Genomic DNA, 25,220 nt, shown 5'->3' on the forward strand with positions numbered 1-25,220 from the left:
CCAGGTTTCATCCATGAGAGGTTTCAATACATTGTCCTCATGGAACTGTGGGAAGAGAGTAAATATGGGGCACTAAGGTAGCCTGTCCCCAAAATCAATATAAAAACAAGTAAGTAGGCATATTCAATATAAGAATATATAGTTACAAACTTTAATGCAGTTGTGTAAAAACGAAGCAAAGCTAAGTGCGTCATCATACGCTTACGTGAGAGTTACGTTGTCATCTGAGTGTGGATACAAGTTTATTACATCTGTATCTACGTTTAGAAAGCTAAAAAAATAAATAAAGCGTTGGTAAGCTGAAAACAAATGAATCCTTAGGCTACATGATGCCCATTCAACAAGACATCTCAGTGGGGTTTACAATGTGATTCATTTATAAGGTATGAGTATTAATGAGTCGTAGATCATGGCGTCACAATGACTTTCTGTATTGCTGATTAAATCAAATTACAACAGAGTTATGGTGGAGAATATCTGGTAACGCGCACAGTTTATAGCTCCAGAAGACCACGGTGCTTCTATTGTTAACTATAACTACACTTAAGTATCATCATGTTGGATACTCGTGACGAGGCACGAGTAATCCCGCTACTGTAATGGCGTTACTAAGCAACACTGCTCAGACTGGTATATAGGGGCGCATGTGAGGCGCTTTGGACAGGAGGGCACACGAGCCAAGAAGTTGCTGCATCGACTGAGCGCGCGGACAGCTTCTGGAGACAGCCCGACAGCGCGCTCTGACTCACACGCGCGCTATGGACTAACTGTTGCATTGTGAGCACACGCACAGTACAACCGCTGCTCGCGCCTCTAACGTGCTTCAGTTCCTCGTTTCTTTTACAGCTTCTGTTGTCGACAGTTGTTGTCGTGTAATATCAGTCGGAGTGAATTTTACTGCGTCGAAAAACAGCAGCGACATCATGAAGTTTCTGCTCTTACCAGTTCTGATGGCTTTTTTCGCCGTCGCCCAAGTTTTTTGCGAAGAAAACGAACCAAAAGAAGAGACCGACTACTGGACGAGCAGTAATCAAATTCAGGTACTTACCTCCAGTAAAAGTTCTTTAATCAACCTATTTTTAGGTTTTGCACCGGGCATGAAATGGTAAGAATTGTTCTTTCTCTGCAACTGGAGTAGAAAAATTAAGAAGGCTAAAATGAGGTAAATCAGTGTGATGAAACTCAAAGTATGGTTGTTGTTTTTTTTTTAATATATATATATACGTTTATGATTTATTACAGAGACGTCAATTTAGGCCACTAAAGTTAATTAAATCCCAAAATCAAATCAATAGCGGGCCATTTGTTACAAGCATTCAGCTAAAACCAAATGGATGTTTTGCCATTTTTGTTTAATTCACGTAGAGGTCCATTTCACTTCAGTAAATTAAATCCTGCACTGTTCTATTTACTATCAAACCTGCCAACACATAATAATAAAATAATATGGGATAAAGTGCAAGTTTTCAATTTGACATTCATCCAGATGCTTTCTGACTGTTTTAAAGAAGTGGGTTTGGAGGTTCTTTTTACTCTTCGTTGTTCCCTCCACTATCCATAACTTGGAATGGCACATTAATAATTTGCACCAACTAGGTAGACTGAAGAGTAGATTACACAGTGCCATAGCCAGAAAGATGAATTGATCCAGATCTCTTACTGGAAAAAAACAGTCCACACTGCATGTGAATGGATTGAAGGCTGCAGGCTGAAACTAGGAATACATGGCGGTGTGAGATGATCCCATCTGTTTACAGTACATTGAACCAAGTTTAATGCATTTTTCCAGTATCTTCAGATACACAGAATACAGCCAATCAGTCTGAGAAAAGTCTGAGAACAAGATGATGTGAAACCATCTCAATACACTTAGAGGAAATGAGATGTTAGGGCTCAGTAATACTCAGCATGAAGATAGAGATGGTTGCAGTGCTCAGCGCAGCCGGCCAATCGGAAATTAAATAAAGCCTTAAGTGCAGCGTATACTGTAGTAGGAGCTGGAGGTCAAACTAGCTCCATTGACATGAAACACACGTCCTGCGTTTGACATTGCGAGCTGGAGGCGTGCCAAACCGCTCCTCCAATAGCCTAAAATGTAGGCTGAGGCCATTTTGAAGATGAATGAGTCCACAATAAATCATTACAGCTTAGTGTGTAAGACATTAGTGCCCCCCAGGTCCACATCTTCGTCTGACTAATGCATATGTTCAAAATATATCCTGAGATGGAATAAAAGTTCCAAATTCAAGCCGTGTATGAATTATTACTCAGTGTGGCGTATATGTGTGTGTGTCGGAGGGTGTGGGGTGGATGAGGGCTTTCCAGATGTGTTTCAGGATGTTTTAGGATAATGGCATTCATATGCACTGGACCAAACAGAATTAGGTCCTTTTCCCTCATTAGTATGAAGAAAGCGAGTAGAATTGAAAATATCGTATATAACAGCCACATTCAGGTACAGTTTTATAACATCGTCCAGATACAGACATTTATAAGGCAGTTTTGGTACGAGGTGATATATACAGATAGATATAATTGATAAAGGAACTATACAGTAATCCACTGTGCCACACCCCAGTTTGCTGCCTCCATGAACAGTCATTGAGATTTCCCCCCACTAGGACGGCTGGCTTTCAAATGACCAATTGACAGAAATGCTCCTGAGGATGAGGAGAAAGCCGCGGCCACATCAGTTCATTGGACTGATGGGGAAGCGCTCTATGGGTAAGATTTGTTCTCGGTACTGTACAGTTTTCCTTTTCTTTTGTAGACTGATCGTTTGTTCGAACAACCCGCTTGCTCTTTTTTTTTTTTTTGTCCTCCCCCCCCCCCCCCCCCCCCCACAGCAAATGGACAGATCACCCGCAAACGTAAGTACAGTCGAGTCATATCAGTTTCTTCATTTTCCTTTTCTTACCTCAAAGTCGGTGCCTCCGTCTCCCCGTAGCTTGTGGTGTCCATGCAGCTTGCATGTCATTCAAACTGAGTAGAAATCCTTCAAATTGACTGGAACAAAAAGAGAAGTGATGATACAACATGATCATTCCTGTCACCTCTTCATCCTCCAGGAAATAGTTGTCTTCATTACCTCATACTTTCACGTCTGGATCCGTCATCACAGCTCGGCGAACACCGCCCGGTACCCGCCATGCTTTACTGCAGGAGTTGTGCTACACTGAAGGCTCTTCAATGGTTCTTTAAAATTGTCCTGTGCAGAGCAATTGCCATGTTTTTAGAAATACTGGGGAGGCCATGACTCCCAAGATACCAAACACAATGTTTAATAGATATATTTATGAATTCAGTTATATTTTCTGCAAGTTTATTGCACAGCCCTGGTCACACTTACATTTTTTGTTGGCTTAGAAGTCATCAAATTCAAACACGAGAAAACAAAACAAATACAAAAATACAGAGGACATGACGTCGACAGCGACGCCTCCGCTTCTGTGTCTTGGTCAGTAAAATAGACCCTCTAAAACCCCAGTGACTTTCCTGAAAAAGCTTCGTCACAAAGCACATAAGTGTCCTGACCATGACGTCAGCCTGCGGTGTTCCTGAAGACCAGATGAACTTGTGGGCTTCCTGTAAGATTAGCACTTTGACTGACATTAAAAGCAGTAAGAATTCTGTATGGGGGGCGCAGGTGTCGTGGGAGCTGAATACACCGGATGAATGTGGAAGCTTTCAGGCCAATTGGATGCTTTTTGTTCCAAAAAGACAGCGCAGGGGGGGAAGAAGGCAAATTCTCTCATATTTCGCCCCCAGTTTTACAAACTGAGCAGATTCTTGATGTCAGTGGTGAAGAAAGAGTGGCCGAGGGAAGAGCTAACCGTTTCACAGGGTTTAATTCATGGACAGGCACCCCAGATTACTGGACGTCAGAGTGTTTTTCTGTTCTTTTGAACACATCCATTTGTCAGTAAGAAAGTTGGTCCAGTGAAGACGTCTGTGTGACGAAGAGAGACGAGATAAAGAGCTCAGAGGCTAAAGAAACGAGGAGGAGGGGATTTTCCCTTTTTCTCTGTCAGGTTCGGGTTTTTTTCCTTCTTCTGAATTAGTCACCCACTCAGTGATTCAACACATAAGTAAATATGTGTTGAATTTATTCTTCTTATGCAGGCACAACTATAAGTCAGTCATCGTTAGGGAGAGGGAGAGGACTGGGACCGATGCATCAAGGACATATGAGGGTCAAATTGGATTGTTTATGCTTGTGATGGACAGAGGGAGTTACACATCTCCCCCTGCACATACAACAAAGATGCCTTCTACACTTGGAGATGTAAAGATATAGATGAGCGTTGTAAATAAGGAAACAAGGCCTTACGTTATTTCTGCACTTCCGACTGACAGGGCCGTTCATTACTTAACTCATCAGCGTAATGCAGATATTGATATTTGTAATGGAGTGTTTTCCCCTCAGGGCTCTCTCGTTTTATAACACCCCAATCAAAAACTGCTGCCCCTCCACCCCCCCCCCTTTCCTCATGATCATATTACAGTCCATTACTGTGATTGACAGGGGCCCCAGTCAGTCTGTGATCTAGCTGCTGATCACATTTACATCTCTGCAAACCTGACAGGTCCCAGTGTCGGACTGGAGTTGCGTTTGGGTCCCATGCGTTGCCTGGTTAGATCCGTGCTATCGTTTGTGTAAATGTGGCTGTTTAGAAGACCTGGAGAAGAGTTTGCATCCCAGAATGACACGCAGATTACACATGGTTAGACTAAATCACTAATTCCTAATTGGACGACGCTCCGCGCCCCAAGTTGATTGGTTAAATCTCAATTTAGGCCAATGCTACTTTCCTCTGATTCTCAAATATAAATATCTTCCCTCTAAAGGACATAAAGTCAACTCTTTTGTTGGACTGATGGGAAAAAGAAGCCAAGAGGACCCGGGTAAGTTCAATTTGAGGAAATTCTTTTTTTACTTTATTTGTAAGATCCCAGAATGGTTTGTAAAGTAAGACTTCTTGTCTCTGCAGAGTCCTTCGAGTGGAACACAATACAGACGTACGACAAGCGCCGCTGAGCACTCGTCACCCGCCTGCTTCTCATCTCACCAGTCCTCACCCACTGGAAGGATACCCGCCACTGGCTTTGTTTTCTCCAAACTGTTTATAGCTGTTAGTTCAATAAAATGATTCTGTTTCCATATTGTAGTGATGTAGCAGTGCTGCACCTGTTCCACTTTCGTTTGTCCCAGCAGAAGGAAGACCGGGCCGAGAGAAGGGAAAACTGTCATTTTAGATGTTCCGGTGTTTCTAGCAGCGTTTTCCACAAAGAAAAATGTTGTTGTGGACCATCAAAGCAAAGCTATACCCCACGGTGGAAACTGCACGGCCAAAGTCACTGCACAGTGCCTCATTACTGTTCAATTGCAACTGATTGTTCTATGAATTCAATATTTTGGGGCATGTCCTCATTTTGGCTTTCTGGTGACTTTTAGAAGAGCTGTCATGTCCTCCACCTGCAAATATGGTGATATGACAGGTTACCGTTGTGTTTTAGTGATTTGACAAGTATTAAAATGATTTTCTTCACTCGTTGAACTTCAGTTTGCAAGTCGTGATTTCCTTGTGAGAAAAAACAAAGAAAAAAGAACCTGGTGCTGCTCAGTGAATCTTTACGTGTGAAGGAAGGGTGGCCTCTAGTGGTCAAACAGAGGTACTGCAACAGCACATGGGAGCTGAATCTGGTTTAGTTGCAGTGAGCATGGAGCATAATAACGCTATTTCTAGAAAGTGAGAAACAGGTAATGGTTCCGTTCAGGAGAGGACAAAACTACACAACTGAAAATATAATGCAGCCCGATACAAAAGTCTGGCAATGAACTCTTTTGAGCTAATAATACTATATTTGTTCTTAATGTTGCAGTACGGTTCCCTTCACGCAGCTCAATCTCACATCCTAAAAACTGAACCAGGGGTGAAGAAATACAGTCAATTATCTGGAAATTCACTTTATTTGTTAATCACCAAACTCCCAACAATAAACGGTTTGCAGACTCGGTCATCGCCCAACATCTCCAGAGCAGAGCTGAAGCAGCAGACAGCATCAACACAGCAGCTCAGCATCATTTTTGTGCCTCTTAAAAATAAAAATAAAAAGGAGTGCTTTATTTTGACATCAGAAAAGCCTGCGCAACAGGACCGTTGACCATCATGGCAGGATACCAAACTCCATGCAGGTGATGGTGATGATGACGACGTGTTAACTGATCGATCATCTGTCTCCTGGTCCATTCAATAAAACATCCGACACATCAGTCTGATCGAAACTACTACACGAGTATTCATTTGGACTTTGATGGAGTTTGTCCGATTTCGCTGTAAAAACAATGACCTGCAGCCTCGACCTTCTCCAGCTCCCTGCAGGTGTTTGGATCTGCGGTCACAAAGCAGCCGTAACATACATGATCACTTCCGCCAGGGTTTTAACATGTTTGGTGAGTCTCATCTTAAAGAGCCATGGACTCATTTCCGATGAGACTCGTCGCCTAATTCTCGTGATCAGACCACTTCACCGTAAACCGGATCGGACTGGTTTTGCCAATCAACCGACATGCGGTTTGTTTTGATGTTTATCTGCGTGCAGCTTTTCTATTTCTCTCATTAGTCTTAAATATACTTCAGAACTATTGACTTGATTTCACTGACAAAGATTGAATCGCAGCATCCAGCGTTTTCAACTTTTTTTTGGGGGGGGGGGGGGGGGAGGGGGCACAGGTTTTATGAATACTATTGCAAATTGGTGGCTTGAGCTGCATTAATTGGTGTTTGTTATATCTGTGGACGAGGCACTGGGTCCAGACAAATGAGATCCTCAGAAGGAGTTCATCCCATATTGAAAGCAGCAGTTCAAGCGTGGCTTCCAATAAGAAATCCATTATGAATAAACAGAATCTTTATCAAGACAAACTCAGCCGAAAAAATGACAAACCGGTTGCTTCAACGTGTTATTTTGCTCTCTGCCTCTTCATGTGATTCCAGGAAGTCATAATCTGACATGCTTTTATATGCGCTTTTTAGTCTTCTGTCTCATTCATGAAACAGATATGCCTATAATACATCAATATTAACACAACCCAGCCCTGTTTTAACTCAAAGTGTATTCTCTTCCAGTCTTCGTGCTGAACATATGCAGCAAATAGGGATGAAGCTGCCGGCCTGCACTTTCCACTCCACCGCTCAACATCAAGGTTTGATTTTTATATTCCGTACAAAAGCAGAGACTTTCACTGACATATTTTGAAAGCGCCTTCGGTAAGTCCCACCGAGCTGCAGCTGGTGTACATGCATCAGCCTTGGTGCTTTCAAATGGGGACGAGGATTTGACGCTACAGGCAGCTGTGGACAGTAAGAAGACAACTGTACTATTCTTTTATAAGTGACCAGTACTCCCAAAGTACAGCGCCATCTCCTGTCTGACAAACTCCATTATTACAGACACACACACACACACACACCATTACAGACCCACACACACACCCCATTACAGACCCACACACACCCCATTACAGACCCACACACACCCCATTACAGACCCACATTACAGACCCACACACACCCCATTACAGACCCACATTACAGACCCACACACACCCCATTACAGACCCACACACCCCATTACAGACCCCCATCACAGACCCACACACCCTCTCCAGTGAAAACTACATTGTTAATGTGTCTATGAAGACATAAATATGGGCAACAATAACAATAACACGGCCAGAATTTCATGTGTCACATATCTAAGGAGATAATCTTGTGAAGTTGCTTTGAGTGTGTGTGTGTGTGTGTGTGTGTGTGTGTGTGTGTGTGTGTGTGTGTGTGTGTGTGTGTGTGTGTGTGTGTGTGTGTGTGTGTGTGTGTGAGTGTGTGTGAGGTGTGTGTGTGTGTGTGTGTGAGGTGTGTGTGTGTGTGTGTGTGTGTGTGTGTGTGTGTGTGTGTGTGTGTGTGTGTGTGTGTGTGTGTGTGTGTGTGTGTGTGTGTGTGTGTGTGTGTGTGTGTGTGTGTGTGTGTGTGTGTGTGTGTGTGTGTGGGGGGGGGGGTGCATATTACTACATCCACACATACTGAATGAAGGCAAACTTGTAGAGTTGCTGTACATCTAAGCCACTTTAGACATAAGATCAACATTTTCTTGGGGAAACCTTATAAACATGTAATTCAGATGAACAGAGGTGAGTTTCTGGAGGATTAATCAATGTCAAGAGAGGAACGTTAAAATGGGAAACTAAAAAAAGGAAATGCAAGTTTCAAACATTTAGAACAGTTTGAATTATTGCTAACGGACACACGCAGGCACCCAGATGTTTTGATGTTTTGATCAATCACTGGTCTTTTTCAGCTTTATAGATGGAGAGGGTCCGGGCTGATGGGTCGGTGGCGTTGATCCATCTTGGCATCCAGTAGTGGGGGAGCCACTCAGCTCGGCCCGGGTAGTTCTTCTCAAACACCTGTCTGAAGTAGTAGGCCTCTTTGGTGCGTGGAGGGTTGTGAGGGAACGTCTTGTGAGCTTTCTCCATCTGGTCATCGTTCACCTGAGAACACACGGCAGCTCACAATCTGGGAGACGGCAGCACCGACTGTTTCAGCCCGCAGGCTTGGACTCCTCGGGGCCGCACATAAAGTAGTGCTCTATACCAGCTGGATAAGTATGTATTCAAAACAATATTTGACTTTTTACCTGCAGAGAGTCCACAGACTGCCTGCAGACCTACCCACCCATATGGGTGTAAGGATGGAATAACTGTGGTCATCAGTGAGACATAAATTATGTCCTTTTTTATATGTTGAGGTTTGGAATTAAACCAACTGGATCAATACCAGCAGCAACAACCTCAGGGGGGGGGGGGGTTGAAGCCAGTATGGAAGAACTTCACCTTATAGTACAACTAAATGTAAATAAGTGTGTGTGTGTGTGTGTGTGTGTGTGTGTGTGTGTGTGTGTGTGTGTGTGTGTGTGTGTGTGTGTGTGTGTGTGTGTGTGTGTGTGTGTGTGTGAATGGGTAACTGGAAAACATTGTAAGGTGCTTTGTAGAGCGTGAAGTTAAAAAGGCTCTACATTAATAAAGGCCATTTCAAATGTACTTTTCGGTCCCGCTCCTACATCACCCGTACGTACCATGGACTCCAGATGCTCCTGCAGGCAGGTGTACCAGGACTTCTTCAGAGACATCATGCCATCACTGAAGGCTTCTTTGCGCCTCCACAGGATATCATCAGGGATCAAGTTGAGACCTTTGAAGGAGTCCCTCAAAAGGTACTTCTCCACGTCATGCTGCTTTCACAAGACATATAAAACTTATATTACCAAGCAATGCATGAACACTACCTCCAGAGATCACGTTATGTTTTCTACAGTGAGATTAAGACTACGGTAGCTGCACAGATCAGCTGACCTTCGGGATCCTCATCTCCTCTGGCAGGGAGAGGTAGTATGCCGTGAGTCTGTGGTCCAGGAAAGGCACTCTGAGCTCCAGACTGAAAAATAGAAAGAATCACCAGATGAGCAGACACAAAAGAAATGGATGACAAAGACCATAATTAATCAAAAGATCACAGTAATCTATCCAAGCATCTCTCCATTGTTATCAACTGGCCATCTTTCATTCATTTATTTACATAATAATAATAGTGTTACCTTGTTTGATCTTTATTTCTGCAGACTGATACTGCAGGCACAATATTAAACATGTTGCTCTAATTATAATGAGTTATTAACTTTACTGTTCAGTCTCTTCATGAAGACTTTTTTTTTTCCATTGGTCAAATTAAAGATGGAAGCTACTGAAAACGGTCATTTCTGACAGCTGTCACACAACATTCATTCGTGTCATTTCTGATCGGAGGTCATCATGTCTGTGTTGTTCTGCCCAATTCAATAACTGCCTTATTGAATCAAATCAAAAAGTAATGCATTCATGGAACAGATCAGAATGAGAAAGGCAGGAGTGTTCATTTTGTTATTTTCATCAACACAAAATTATTGAGTGACAATTAATATTTAAAATGGTTGAATCCCACAAAAAAAATCCAAAGTAACTGCAGGTCAAATTTGCAGAGAACATTTTCTAGCAGTGAACGGTCTACATGTCTTTTGCTGATTTATGTCGTATGGCCATGATGGAGGGCATATTTTGCTTTTGGAGTGTTTCCAGCCTGATGTTTAGGAGATGGCAGCGGGGGGGGGGGGGGGTGTTACCCGTGTGCAGCGGTGGTGCGATCAGCACGGAGAACATCAAACAGGTAAAGCTCCTTCATCAGACGAATGCTGTCCTCGGCCGCTACTTTCGGACTTGGAGCCTGGAGGAGGAAAACACTTCTGTCACCTTCTGTTTTTAAAGCATCTTTTCATGTTAATCCGATGACGGTATGACACGTCGGTCTTTCTCGATCAATCTGAACAGGTCTGACCTCACGGCATTCCTGTATCGCTCCTCACATGACACACGTCTGCACAGCGTTACGTTTTCCAGGTTGAAAACAGGTGACTTGGTTCAGGCTGATATTCAGTCTTGTATTACCAAGAATTCAATTTCAGAATTTAACATTTAGTTTTAAGTCTATGGAAATTAATTTCCCCCCAAAAAATCTTTCTCAATGCAATTATTCAAGTTAAACTCTACTAGTTCAAATTGTGTGATTCAAATAAGATTTTTTTTTTTTTTTTTTTTATGCAAAAATGAAATATTTAATTAAGATTGAATTTCAGTTTTTAGTAACACATGTTCTGCCTATATGCTCTCAAGTCCACGGAGTCCAAATGTGACTGCATCCCCAAAATAAATTCACCACAAGCTGCATGTTACAATGTGCTTTCAAATAAAGGCAAAGGTAGCAAAAAACCCTAAAGTGTTGCTCTACGTCACTGCAGCAAAGTAAGACATGTATCCACTGGGGGTCAGCAAAGACACCATTTCCAGCTGCTGCGTATGTCGTATACACGCTCCCTTCAGGACCTTTAGTGACTTCCACTTCTTAAATAAGTGAAATGATTTTCCCAACATGATTTTACTGCCGCAGAGCAGACTTCAGTCAAATAACTGAACTTTACTCTTGTTTCTTTTTGTGTTCTTCAACTTTGACATGTTGGCCATCACAGTTTTGGCTTCAACTTCTTATTGTCATGTGGCACCTCAATCACATACAGGTCTTCAGTGGAGTACTTCCTGGGATCCGAACAGTGTCGACATACTCGTTCCACCTTCAACGCTGTTGCAGTGCACCAGTTGTTGTTTATCAGCCGGTGGAGTTCATCTTTATATGTAATTTGTAAGAATTGGATTTCATTTGGGATGTTTGGATGTGATAGTAAGTCACTGTAGTTTCAGGCAGTTGGCCCTCAGCTCAGTGGTTTGTCTCAGTGTGCCTGAGTCAGAACATCCTGATGTTATACTGCCAGCTGCCTTTAACAGCTGTTTACTCACCAAACTAGAAGGAACATTGCAGATTGAGCGTCTCCAGTGGTGGAGAGCAGCATTAATGCTAACTTATGTTCTACTTCTGTTATGGCATTAGAATAAACCACTTCTTCCATATGTTGGACTCCCTGACTGGAAGCTGCAGTGAGTCACTGCACCATCTTGTGGTACAAAGTGGTATTAGAGGACAGGATGGGCCGGACTAGCGGTTAGCATGCTACCCCGAGGACATGTCTCTGGAACAAAACACAGAAAGAAATAGCAGCGTTGATGTTTTGTGACATTCTGTGGATCATTTCTGATGTTTTAAATCAAAATTTCTTGCATATTTCCTCATTAAAACTGGCAGACATGGTGTGATTTTTTTTTTTAATCTTGTACAATGTGGTAATTGTGGTTTTAATGTGCCTTCCTGAGCTCACTCTGTACGGGACAATCGACTGGCTGCCATGTGGAGCTCAGCGAACACCAACACCAGGCCCACACGCACTTTGACAATTCCAATAAAAGTAAATCAAACAAGATGGCTGTCCTTTATTGATGACAGGAAGAACGAAAGGCAGCGTAACCTTTTCACTTTTAAAACTGAAATTGCATCGCTGACGATCCATGAGTCGGTATTCTACAGATTAAACAGCTCCGTTTTTTCTTTGAGTGAAAAGTTGCACCGAGCTAAGTACAAATCTTTGTATTTGTTCTAATTATATGACCCATATATGGTATATGCGGACCTCTCCCACCTGGACAGAACACTGAGGAGCGGTTGGGCATTTCAGTTTTCCCGACAACCTCCACTTTTGTAATCTTGCAGATATCTCGCTCCTGAATCATGAGCGCAATAACAACAGTTCTTCAGTTGGAGGCAGAGAAGGGATTTTTCTCTTCTTATTTTCTAGTTCCCATGCTGATAGTCAAACCGATGTTGAAATGTATCCAGCTAGGCATCCTAGGACATCCATAGATTTGACGGATGCATATTTCCACGTTCCTATTCTGCAACGACTCAGGAAATGTCTGCGCTTTACAGCAGGAGAGGAACAGTGTGTCCACTCGTCCACTGTTCGGATGGTCCAGAGCATCGTGCAGCTGCTCCAAATGTGTCGAGACAGCAGCGAGTCCTCAGAGAGGGGAGACGCGTGAGGACACTGACATACTTGGATGACTGGTTGACCCTTGCCTCATCTCAGGCAGAATGCAAAGCCCGCACAGACCTGCTGATTCAGCATATCACGTAGTTGGGTTAAGAGAGAGCTGCAGCCAAGTCAGCAGATGCAATATTTGGGGGGAGAGGTGTGTGTGGGGGGTGTGTGTGTGTGTGTGTGGGGGGGGGGGGCAGCATTGGAGCCGGTGACACCAACAGACTTAACAAACTGGTTAAGAAGGCCGGCTCCATCTTTGGCTACAAACTGGACAGTCTGGAAAAGGTGGTGGAGAGGAGGACGCTGAACAAACTATTGTCCATATTGGATAATCCTGACCACCCTCTCCACCACCTGCTGCAGGGACAGAGGAGGACGTTCTCCTGGCTGGGTACACCTCATGTGAACAGACTATAACACCAGAATAATGTTTTGCACCCAAAAATGAAAAAGGAGTAAAAAAAAAAACTGTGGATGAAGTGTCAGCTGAGAAGAAAAAATCAGCATGGCTTATATGTGATTTGTAAATGTGTATTTTTTGTATTACTCAGGGAGAGGAGGGGGGAGGGGGGCTCTGATCATTATAAATGTTGTCATTTTTACAGTCTGCCACAGAGATGCTGTTCTCTAGAAGTATTACTGTGCTCTAGGCTTGTCGGGATGGTGACGCTTCCCGGTCAGCTTACTGTTATTCTGCTGAATATTCCCTCAATGTTCCTTTTACAGTACAGGAGTTTAAAATTGGGAATACTTGAAGATGATGTCTGTAAACGCCTTGCACAACAAGACCATTTGGGAAGATAATCGCAGCAGACCAGCCTCGAATTAGGAATGCGTCTGCGATTGTCAAAAGGGGTAATCGGTCCTAAAATGTGCCCGGTTACCCTCCAGTGTGAGAGGGAGCGGTTACTGCAGCACCTGCCTTGTGGAAGTAGATGTATCCCTGAGTCAGCTCATCAGACCCTTCTCCAGAGAAGATCACCACACTGTCCGTCTTCTCCCTGATGTACTTTGAAATCAGGAACATACCTGCAGTGGAAGAAAGAGATTGTAGTTCATGAGAAAAGAAGGAGCACACCCTGATACAAACCCACCACGACACTTCGTCCCAAAGACGACGGCGAATGAAAGGACTCGCCGAAAGGTGGCTGTATGCTCAATTGTATGTTTCAAAGCGTGAAAACAGATGAGATGTTACCAAACCTGACCTCTCTGAACTAATCTCACTGGATTTAACGGCAATTCAAACAAGCCAGTCAGGAGGAAAAGGAATTTGCCGATGCAGCATTCTCCGACATATATTTGTCACATCAGTTAACACATCAGTCAGCAAAACTGTACAGAACTCCACTTTTCAGACAGTCTGGATGATAATGAAATGTCTAATACAAACAACTTCCAAGCCAAAAGAAAAAGCCTCGTATTGTTTTACAACATTTGGCGAGTATTATTGTATAATATCATGTGCCTGAACTTCTTCCTGACTTTTCAGAATTAGTTGTCTGTAAATATTACAATCATGGATTTAAACCCAGAGTGTAATGCAGTTTTTTTTAAGCAAAATACTGCAAGTACAAATGGGCACTAAAACCCTAAACTACCGCTGTATAATCTGAGCTGAACATACTGTAAAAGGTATAAATGCTTTAATTCAAGCACTGAATGTTACCTATAGCACTTGGTATGCAAGTGAAAAAAGAAACACAACTTCATAATTAACTTAATCCAAATTACTTGTTCAAATTATTAATAAAACATTTTCCATTGGCCACAATTTGCAATTTTCCATAATTGTTTTCATCCTATTTTTGTCGTTTCTTTATGCAATAGATTTCCTGCAGTTCTCACCAACAGAGGCGCGTATAGTGGTGATGTCGTAGGTCTCCAGGTGGAAAATGACTTCCTCCACAGCTTGGATGCCTTCCTCTGCCGTGAAGTTCACTTCGTGGTGTTCACTGCCGATGTGGGCTGCCACCTGACAAAGTTCAAACCAACGGATGACTCCGACTGCTGCCTCACAGTTCCTGCCTCCACCAACCTGCTAAGTCATACTGGGATGGATCGGTAAGTTCAAAGACTGCTCCTGTTGCATGCAAGTGATGCACAGCTACAACCCTCATCAGAATGGGAAGACATTAAAGGAATTTAATAAAAGGTATTAAGTTTGTTCTTGCAAATATATAAATAAAGTTGATTTGACTTTAAGCTGTGTTGCTTTTGTTCTGCTTTAGGTTTACTGCATTAGTGTGTAAAGTCATTGACAGAAACAAACACGGCGTCCAATTCCTTGTACGTGTTCACATGCTTGGCCAATAAAGAATGAAATCGTGGGAGCTTCAAACAGCACAGAAGATCTGTACAGTCACCAAGATTAATGTCACTGATTCAGTATCCAACCAAATGTGAAATGCAGCCCCATCCTCCCCTTCTGGTCCTGAGTTACAGCAGAACAGTTTGATGTCACAGTGAAGTTGACATTAGAAGTTTCAGGTTTAAAATGTCATCACTTCATTTCATCCTATTGTATATTTGTTTGAAATTATGTCATAATTAGCTGTTGAATTCTTAAATGATGTACATGAAAATATTTTGTAAAGGCACTCCTGAGACATCGTGTTCACAAGAATGGGAAAGATGAACATATCGACAACACTGAGGAATAAAAACACAGCAAGCCATAAACACTTCATGTCATGAAATGCAGGGAAAATAAAAATGTGAAGTCCCATTCCAGTATAACTAACCCCAGACTCTCAGCATTACCATGGAGGCGTGTGTTACGTGACCTGAAGAACTGACCTTGCGAGCAGCGATGATGTCCGGACTGTCATCTGACCCGATGGAAAATGTTTGGATGGGATACTTCAGCTTCTCCTCTTGTGCCAGTTTCACCAGCGTAGCAGCAACCAAACTGGAGTCTAAACCACCTGATGATCACACAACATGAAGGAGCATCATTGATACGATGCACGGTGTTTCCCTCACAACCAAAACGCCACCACGTCATGTACGCTTTAGAAATGAACATTCTTGAGTAGCAAACAGCAGCAGCATTTTAAACAGGACTTTTTCTTTGACAGTATTGTAGCTGTGCAGTAGTTTGCCTGCAGCCCCCCCCCCCCGCCCCCCGGCTGAGCGCTCCGTCCGTCCATCTGTTATCTGTACTGCTTCATGCTGAACTGCTGAACTCTGAGTGATATGAAACTCAAACTGAGTGTCTGAACATGAAGCTGTGACCATTTTACATTGAATTATTGAACGCACCCAAAACTATCAGCTGGTTCATGGTCACTTTTAAATGTTAAGCCATGTTTGTATAATTTGTGTATGTGGACTGCAGGCTGCTTTCATACTGGAGCACCGACACATGAACTTAGTTGTTGGAAACTTTGCATCTCTCCGCCTGGATGTGACCAACTTTCTGGATATCTTGCACATCGATCGTGTTTCAGCCCTGATCACTGCTTTTGTGTTGTTAAAAGAAGAGGTGATGTAACACGGCTAAACATGCACCGGTGACAACTTTTTGAAACGTGTTGCTGGCATTAAATTCAAAATTGAGCACATATTTTCCTAAAAACAATAATTGGCAATAAAAAAAAAAACTGATTTTCAATAGTAAATCCCAAAATTTTACATACAGCACATTAACATATTTGCCAGTAGGAATGAGCAATTAAATGAATAAATCACGTCATTTCTAATTGAGCGAATATTATATGTTGTTATGTTTGGATAAAATAATCCTTTCACACGGGCAGTTAGCTTGCCCTTAATGATCTGCTTCTGTCTAAAACTTGCCTTTAACTTCATCAATCGTCCAAGCTGTACCAACCGAACAAGGCGTTGCTGTATAAGTCACGTCACTGTTTAATGAAACACCACAGAAGCTGGTTTTATGTGTAGATGGCAGAAGTTACCTGACAGAAGACAACCGATTCTCCTGTGAGCCATGAGACGTTTCCTCACCGCATTTTCAAACAGGTTTCTGATGTTGCTTTTCACAGTTTCCTCGTCAAAACCTGCGTGGACATACATTTTTTTCATGTCTGACAACAAGCTCTCCAAGTGTAAACAGTGAATAAAGTGGTAAACAGTGAATAAAGTGGTAAACAGTGAATAAAGTGGTAACCATTTTCTTACTTGTAGGCACTCGTTCCACAGTGTCATATTCCGCATGAGCCGGCTCCTGTGTGCAGCAGTGAAACTCCTCCATCTGAAGAGACTGAATTTTGCCGTTTGAGTTCAAATCAAAGACCTCAAAGTGCCCGGGGAGAAACGGGATGATGTTGGCAGGGGTGGCCATTGCATGGGTGATGTCTGTCAGGCCTGTGAAGAGAATAATAAGTTCAGCAATATTAACAAGCTTATAAAATAGTCAGATTCACAAAGGTGGGAATAACCATTACCTTTGGCCTCCGAGCAGACTGCCAGGAATCCATCGTCCGTCAGGAATTTGAACAAAGGCCGGACGCCGTATGTATCTCTTCCCAGATGGACTTTTCTGTTTGCGGTGTCGAGCAGAATGAAAGCAAAGACACCATCCAGGAGAGAAGCCATCTTCTTGATGCCAAAGCGTTCATACAGATGGAGCAAAACCTCACCGTCCACGTTAGTCTGGAAATCAAACTCAAACTGCTTCTTCAGCTGAAAGAACAAACAGCACAGACAAAATACTTCAGACCACTTCATCACGAGAAACACGGCTACAGACAAGTTTCACGTCATGCTGGTGTGTGCAGCGTTTTCTCCACATCGTATTCTCACGGAGACCAAAGGTCATCTCATCATTTTTGACGTTCCTTAAGTCATTTCTTTTTTTTTTCTCCAGATTTTGAACTGTAAAAAAAATTCAAACATTTAAAGTCCCTCCAATTTGAATGTAGATTCATATATATTATGGAGTAATATGAAATACAACAACATGCTGATATTGGCAGGACAAACCACATGAGCAGCTCTGAGGCTGTCGTCATGCTCACAGTGACAACGTCCGCTAATGTTTAGAAGGCGTGATGTTGACCATCTTCACCATCTCTGTTCCCATTTTATAATGTCACCATCCGCTAAGTAGCACTAAACTTGATGGACAGCTAAGGCTTGTGGGACATTAGTGTTTTTAATTAGTCTTACAAGAATATGATAATAAACCAAAAGGACAAACTGATAGTGTGACTGGATGGTGGTGCAACATGAAAGTCATCTAACAGAAAACCAATGATTCCCTGTACTAAATTTAATGGCAATCAATCAACTGGTTGTTAAGATAAAATGTCTAACAAAACTTGTTGAATTTGACTTCCCTGCTAGAACACCAAAACCTCAATATGTGCCTGTTGGTTTGAGTCCACTGGCAGTCTGATAGTCCTGCGACAGCTGTGCCACAATCCAACAGCTGCATTTGACTTCTTTCCTTCCTCTCTTTCCCTGTTGCTGTTTCTAATGAGTAGCAACGACATGTGGTTGACCTCGCTGTTTAAAATATTTTAACACTATCCTGTTTGATCAGCGAAAGGTTTCAAAAGAGTATCAGTCATCTCGTCACAATTGAGGTCGTTCTTTTACATTTCTAACACGTCAAAGAATTTCTAAACATCGCAGAGTCACAGGTTTTGGTTTGTCTTTGAATGATAGCAGATTCAACAAGACCTTTCAGAGAGGAGATGGTCTGGCAATGCAAGATTTCTCACCAACTGACCCCCCCCAAAAAAATCCCTGTTTCCTTTCAGTTTAACCTCCTTATTGTTTAGCCTCACTACTGTTTAACCTCACTATTGTTTAACCTCTCTGTTGTTTAACTCACTATTGTTTAACCTCTCTGTTGTTTAACCTCACTATTGTTTAACCTCTCTGTTGTTTAACTCACTATTGTTTAACCTCTCTGTTGTTTAACCTCACTATTGTTTAACCTTTCTGTTGTTTAACTCACTATTGTTTAACCTCTCTGTTGTTTAACCTCACTATTGTTTAACCTCTCTGTTGTTTAACCTCACTATTGTTTAACCTCGCTATTGTTTAACTCGCTATTGTTTAACCTCACTATTGTTTAACCTCTCTGTTGTTTAACTCGCTATTGTTTAACTCACTACTGTTTAACCTCTCTGTTGTTTAACTCACTATTGTTTAACCTCTCTGTTGTTTAACCTCACTATTGTTTAACCTCTCTGTTGTTTAACTCACTATTGTTTAACCTCTCTGTTGTTTAACCTCACTATTGTTTAACCTCTCTGTTGTTTAACTCACTATTGTTTAACCTCTCTGTTGTTTAACCTCACTATTGTTTAACCTCTCTGTTGTTTAACTCACTATTGTTTAACCTCTCTGTTGTTTAACCTCACTATTGTTTAACCTCTCTGTTGTTTAACCTCTCTGTTGTTTAACTCACTATTGTTTAACCTCTCTGTTGTTTAACCTCACTATTGTTTAACCTCTCTGTTGTTTAACCTCTCTGTTGTTTAACCTCACTATTGTTTAACCTCACTATTGTTTAACCTCTCTGTTGTTTAACTCACTATTGTTTAACCTCTCTGTTGTTTAACTCACTATTGTTTAACTCGCTATTGTTTAACTCGCTATTGTTTAACCTCGCTATTGTTTAACCTCTCTGTTGTTTAACTCACTATTGTTTAACTCGCTATTGTTTAACCTCACTATTGTTTAACCTCTCTGTTGTTTAACTCGCTATTGTTTAACCTCACTATTGTTTAACCTCTCTGTTGTTTAACTCACTATTGTTTAACCTCTCTGTTGTTTAACCTCACTATTGTTTAACCTCTCTGTTGTTTAACTCGCTATTGTTTAACTCGCTATTGTTTAACCTCGCTATTGTTTAACCTCTCTGTTGTTTAACTCACTATTGTTTAACTCGCTATTGTTTAACTCGCTATTCTTTAACCTCTCTGTTGTTTAACTCGCTATTGTTTAACTCACTATTGTTTAACCTCTCTGTTGTTTAACTCACTATTGTTTAACTCGCTATTGTTTAATCTCTCTGTTGTTTAACCTCACTATTGTTTAACCTCATTATTGTTTAACTCACTATTGTTTAACCTCTCTGTTGTTTAACCTCACTATTGTTTAACCTCATTATTGTTTAACCTCACTATTGTTTAACTCGCTATTGTTTAACCTCTCTGTTGTTTAACTCACTATTGTTTAACCTCACTATTGTTTAACTCGCTATTGTTTAACCTCACTATTGTTTAACCTCGCTATTGTTTAACCTCTCTGTTGTTTAACCTCACTATTGTTTAACCTCACTATTGTTTAACCTCATTATTGTACACCAAAAGGTTCCAATAAAACACCTTTCAGCCAAACTGACTTTTCCTCCTGCATCACCAGCAGGTTGATGTCTCAACAGCTGTCGGACAGCTTGACACTGAACTGAGGACACTCGTAATGTCTCATGGTGAGACTGTGATGCTTGAATCTCCCGTATAAAGTGGAACGCTACATCAAGGTGTGAAAAAGCATCTCAGCACTTCTTGCTGGGGTGACGTTGCTTTTTAACATCAAGGGCTCCGTGACGAAAACTAACAAAAGGGAGACTTTTTACACTTCAAATTTAATAATAATAATAATAACAACAAAAATAATTGTGAAATACCATATCCATGATATTTTCGGAGATTGCCATCATACTGTGAAAGACCGTTGCGACGCTATTCTGCACTAGACATGTTTTAGCAGTAGTCAGTCTGATCAAACAGTCTCTTCACTTCCTGTCTTTTATACATTTCTCGTCTTTGTTTTCACCATTATCTAAAATGACATTTTGGACGGTGAGACTTGGAGCAGATGTTGGCATCACAGATTTAATCTTCAAGTTCGTTTGGGCACAAGCAGTCACATAATGTGCTTTTCCACTGTGACAACGAAATGACCCGATCCCGGAGCTCTGCTGAGAGACGGATGTCTTCCACTGGGGTGAGAGACCACACCAGACTGGAAGGTCTGAAAAAGAGGGTGTTGTCTAATAATTGACTGCTTGGTGTTCATTGCAGGTTGTTCCCAGCATTAATGTTGGTAGGTGAGCAGGAGTTTCAAGTCTGTTTATAGTTCGTCTTTCAGAGTCAATCAGCAATAAAAGTGTGTGGTTAGCCTAATTTAACCTGCAGGAGCTTCTGAAGATTGTCAAACATGTTTTGCTTCCAAAGAGTAAAAACAATCATGAGTGAAAAAACAGTTCATAGACACTCACGACAACTTTCCTGCAGAAGTGAAGCTGGAAGAAAATCTGTCAATTAGCTGAGAACTGCTGTCAAACACGGTGAGTTAATAAAAAGTAAAAAATGATGAGTATCCGAGATTATCATTCAGAGAGAGGAATCAGTGCAAGTTTGAAATCAAGTCACAACAATAAATCAGTCAGATTAATGGTGGCTGCAATGAAAAAATGAGCTGCGTAGAGACATCTGACTACGCAGCAAAACACTGGATCATTATCAGATGGCAATGGTAGAATGAGATGAATCATATTATACACATTATTATACAACCATGTTTCCAAAAAAGTTGGGACGCTGTGGAAAATGGAAATAAAAACAGAACGCAATGATTTGCAAATCCCATAGACCCATATTTAATTGCTAATAGACCAAAGACAATATATAATTTTATTGTTTTTTGAAAAAAATATGCTCATTTTGAATTTGATGCCAGCAACACTTCTCCAAAAAGTTGGGACAGGGTTAATAAATGAGAAGTTGTGTACAGCTAAAAAAAAAAACTAAAAAAAAAAAACCACGTGGTGGAACGTCTCACCTAATTAGATGAATTGGCAACAGATCAGTAACATGATTGAATAAAAAAAAAAGCATTTCAGAGAGGCAGAGTCTCAGCAGTGCAGATGGGGAGATTTTCACCACTTTGTAAAAGACTGAGTGGGAAAATAGTGCAAAATCTAAGAATAATGTACCTCAATGTAAAACTACAAAGAATTAGTGGATTTCATCATATACGGTTCATAATATCATTAAAAGATTCAGAGAATCTGGAGAAATCTGTGAACACAAGGGACAAGGCTGGAAACCAATATTGGATGGTGGTGATCTTCAGGCCTTCAGGCAGCACTGCATTAAAAACACTATTCTGGAGTGGAAATCACTGCATGGGCTCAGGAACACTTGTGAAAACCATCATCTGTGAACACAGTTCATCGCTGCGTCCACAAATGAAGGTTAAAACTCTCCAAAGAAGAGATCCCGAACTGTAGATCTGCTGAAATCTTATATCAGGTAAGAATGGGACCACATTTTACTTCCAAAACTCCAGAAACTGGTCTCCTCAACTCCCAAACATTCACGGTGTTGTAAAAAGAAGAAGTGATGCAACACAGTGGGAAATGTGCCCTTGTCCCAACTTTTTTGAGATGTGTTTCTGGCATCGAATTCAAAATAAGTTAATATTTTTCAGAAAACAACATTTTTCAGTTTCAACATTTGAAATGTTGTCAGTCAAATATGGGTTCACATGATTTGCAAATGCTTGCATTCTGTTTTTATTTACATTTTCCACAGTGTCCCAACTTTTCTGAAAACACGGTTGTAATAATATTAATATGGTTGTGAATGATGTAATAATGCAGAGAGTGAGACAAAGACCAAGAGAGAATCTATCTGGGTGGGGCACTCAAGTCGAGAGAAACGCTTGCCACCAGCAGGCACAGTGTTTGGTGAAAGGACAACTTCTTGGGGTAAAGATTAGAATAGTTTCTGTTTCATGTCTTACTGTGTGGTGGTTGTAAATCTCTCCGTTGTAGCAGAGCCACAAGAAAGGAAACTTCTTGATGCGCAAAGGCTGCATCCCATAGAGCTGGTCCACGATGGCCAGCCGGTGGAAGCCAAAGCAGCAGTTGGTGAAGCCGTTGACGTTCTCGAAGCGGAAGGCGTCGGGGCCTCTGTGGGCGATCTTCATGGCACTGGTGCACTGAACTGACAGGCACTCATCACTCCCAAACAAAGCCCAAATACCGCACATTTCTAAGCTGTGGAGGATTCATAGGAAAAAAAGAGGCAGAGATCATCGATTAGTATCCAAGTTAGAAGTATACAATAAAAGAATCTGAAGTGTAGATATGTACAAGGTACATGGAGTCCAGTGCCAAGAACTACTTCTTTGCATCATTTGTCAAAAACATACATTTTCATAAAAATCCTGAACTGTTCGATAGCTTTAGATTTCCAAAAATACTGATATTAAAATGAAGAACGTGACTGGCAACTAGAATACAGTTTGATGAAGGAGCGCCACAATGAGCTTTTATAAACACTGACGTTGTGCAAAGACATTTTAATGTACAAGGAAGAGACAGAGGCAGCTGACATTTTAACAGGATCCATCACAGTTGCATTAGTCTAACTCAAGACACCCTGTTCTGTATTACAGTGCGGTTAATAATCCGGCCACCAGGTTTGGCAAAATTCCCACTCTCCATGAAGGCAGCACTGTTGATGTAATTAGGATGAGCCAGGCCTGCGCAGACTCGATCACCGATGTCCGCCGTGGAATACATGCCAGTTCTGTTCAGCTTTGTTTTTTGTTTCGTTTTTTTCTACTCGATTTTGCGCCGCCTGAGCCCGACTTAACGTTGGCAACGATAAAGTCCCAGAATCAAGTGGCTGCAGTTTTTGGAGCCAGACGCCACAGTTGCTCCCCTTCAACTGTGCAGCATCAAGGCATGATGGGAAACGGCTGGCTCTCAGCTGATCTAACAACTGATTGGTTTAAATATTCCCTCAAAAATATGACATTTTACAAAACCTTTTATTTTTGTTTAAAAGGAGAGATTCAGATGGCATTTGTCTGATTTTGAAGGTTTATTCTGTGAGCAGAATAAATGTAGTAGATGATGGTGACGTTTATCAGTCAGAGAGGATCAATACATTCAAATTATTGATCAATAAACTGCACAAAATATATCAGTTTAGTCTATTGTTTAACATTTGACTTATTTCTATAACTAAAGTATTTAACAACTAAAAAAAACATCCGGTAAATGGGATGTGAGAATTCTGAACAATAACATCTGTACAGATGTGACTGTCTTGTGAGTAATGAAAGTTGTCTTGTATTTTTTTTTTCCAGGATTTTACTATTCATTCATGTTTTAGGTTTCTTTATGTAATTTCAGAGGGACCTGTCAGCTCATCTGATTGATCTACAGCTACTAACTGATAAGATGCTGATTTACATGAGAAGTCATGTAAACTGGAGGTTGAACCTTAAACAAAGATCACAGATTACGTGTGCAATATATTAATGGTCTCCTGTGTCATAAATAAAACAATATGAGACTACATAAAAACTGATAAGCGAGTTTGAAACCCTTTCATTAGGGGGAGTTTTTCTGTGACTTCCTGTTCAGTCTAGTTCAGACTGAAGCTGCTCAGAAATGGCCGAGCTGACTGCAGCTGTTCGTCTCCGGCGAGGCGCAATTCATCTGAAACATGTGAAACATGTGAAACATGTGAAACATGTGAAACATGTGAAGCATGTGAAGCATGTGAAGCATGTGAAGCATGTGAAGCATGTGAAGCATGTGAAGCATGTGAAGCATGTGCTGATAGATTAGATAACTACTGACTGTGCCGCTGGATGAAGTTAATGATTGTTGTTTTATTTAGGCGACTTAAACATTTTGTCATCGTTTCTAAAGATGTTCTGCAGAAGTGTTTGATTTCACTAATAATGGGCTTATTAACAAAAGATCAAACATTAATGCCCAACAATAAAATAGCCGAGTCAAAGTACAAAGCTCAGACTAATTCACAGTGGCCCGTTGAAGAGCACTCACATGTAGTAAGAGCTGTCCAGTGCAGTTCATCTGACTAACATTAGTGTCGGTGCTCTAACCACGAGGGCACTTTACACCATACTCCATTCAAAATCCGACTAATTCAAGAATTAGCTTCGCTAGAAGTAATAGCTATCAACTCACAACGCAGTTAGGCAGCTCTCATTCATGATTACGTTATATTATTTTAATCGGCATAGACCACGTGTCGCTTTTTGATTTAATGTCTGACTGGTGCAACCTTTATTCCCACCATCATCCACCCTTTCAGGGCGTCGAGGTTAGCACGTCCTGCCACATTTCCTCTGAGCTATGATGCACATGGCGGTTCAAACTTACACCGACCTTTCATTCAGACCTTCACTCATTAAGAAGTGGTCGTCAGTTAAACACGTGGACACTTTTAGGTTAACATATGTTCAGGGAAACTTTCAAATGAGAGTCTTTCAAGCCACATTTTGCTACTAACTATAGCCAAGAGAGAGACACCATGTCGGTCCCCTCACGAGGATGTCAAATAATTTAGGACAGAGACATTTAGTTGGAGTTAATCCACCTACCGTGTTCTTTAAATGATTCCCGTACCGACGGAGACGGAGACCGTATGAATGACTCTTGACTGAACTGATGCAACCGACGTGCAAGTAAAGCGAGACGAGCGACACGATCAGTCCGTAACCGGAATTGAAATTACTTTTCAGAATAAAAGTGCACTAACCCGGGAGCAATAGCAATGGAGCTATTAATAAAGATGTCTTGTAAAAATCGAGAGAAAATAATAAAAACGCAGCTGTCAACAATGCTCGGTAGACATACAGAAGCAGTGTATTTAATGAACATAATTATCTGA

The 25,220-nt window shown here is 41.4% G+C and overlaps 2 protein-coding genes across 3 annotated transcripts; one reads left to right on the top strand and one right to left on the bottom strand.

Moving 5' to 3' along the window:
* The first annotated feature begins 658 nt into the window (after positions 1 to 658).
* tac1 (tachykinin precursor 1) lies at positions 659 to 5,558 on the top strand. 2 transcript variants are annotated; one of them, XM_069719165.1, is made up of 5 exons: positions 661 to 1,040; positions 2,622 to 2,724; positions 2,847 to 2,870; positions 4,849 to 4,905; positions 4,992 to 5,558. In XM_069719165.1, exons 1-5 carry the CDS (start codon positions 924 to 926, stop codon positions 5,036 to 5,038), a joined length of 348 nt encoding a protein of 115 aa, XP_069575266.1. In that variant the 5' UTR covers positions 661 to 923; the 3' UTR covers positions 5,039 to 5,558. The 2 variants fall into 2 exon arrangements, with proteins under 2 accessions (XP_069575267.1, XP_069575266.1); XM_069719166.1 differs by lacking the exon at positions 2,847 to 2,870 and having other exon boundaries at positions 659 to 1,040.
* A 2,484-nt stretch (positions 5,559 to 8,042) lies between these two features.
* On the bottom strand, positions 8,043 to 25,017 carry asns (asparagine synthetase). Its single transcript, XM_069719167.1, has 12 exons — positions 24,931 to 25,017; positions 22,306 to 22,561; positions 16,983 to 17,220; positions 16,717 to 16,902; positions 16,494 to 16,595; positions 15,373 to 15,500; positions 14,422 to 14,548; positions 13,496 to 13,602; positions 10,216 to 10,316; positions 9,413 to 9,494; positions 9,136 to 9,291; positions 8,043 to 8,551 (listed from the first exon to the last, which is right to left on the bottom strand). The coding sequence occupies exons 2-12, from the start codon at positions 22,552 to 22,554 to the stop codon at positions 8,342 to 8,344; spliced, it is 1,686 nt and encodes a 561-aa protein (XP_069575268.1). The 5' UTR covers positions 22,555 to 22,561; positions 24,931 to 25,017; the 3' UTR covers positions 8,043 to 8,341.
* Between the last annotated feature and the right edge of the window lie 203 nt (positions 25,018 to 25,220).

This window comes from Brachyistius frenatus, unplaced genomic scaffold (assembly GCF_029030835.1).
Source record: "Brachyistius frenatus isolate BFR_SWC_R1_liver_20210118 unplaced genomic scaffold, ASM2903083v1 Contig_209, whole genome shotgun sequence".
Taxonomy (NCBI): Eukaryota; Metazoa; Chordata; class Actinopteri; family Embiotocidae; genus Brachyistius; species Brachyistius frenatus.

Bases quoted from the DNA above. Each gene is read 5' to 3' on its own strand.
- tac1 (XM_069719165.1), top strand. From the start codon at position 924: ATGAAGTTTCTGCTCTTACCAGTTCTGATGGCTTTTTTCGCCGTCGCC. The intron at 2,871-4,848 runs GTAAGTACAGTC...TTCCCTCTAAAG, and splicing joins TGGACAGATCACCCGCAAAC to GACATAAAGTCAACTCTTTT. The intron at 4,906-4,991 runs GTAAGTTCAATT...TTGTCTCTGCAG, and splicing joins AAGAAGCCAAGAGGACCCGG to AGTCCTTCGAGTGGAACACA.
- asns (XM_069719167.1), bottom strand. From the start codon at position 22,554: ATGTGCGGTATTTGGGCTTTGTTTGGGAGTGATGAGTGCCTGTCAGTT. The intron at 15,501-16,493 runs GTAACTTCTGCC...TGTGATCATCAG, and splicing joins AATCGGTTGTCTTCTGTCAG to GTGGTTTAGACTCCAGTTTG. The intron at 13,603-14,421 runs GTGAGAACTGCA...CTTCCACTGCAG, and splicing joins CACTATACGCGCCTCTGTTG to GTATGTTCCTGATTTCAAAG.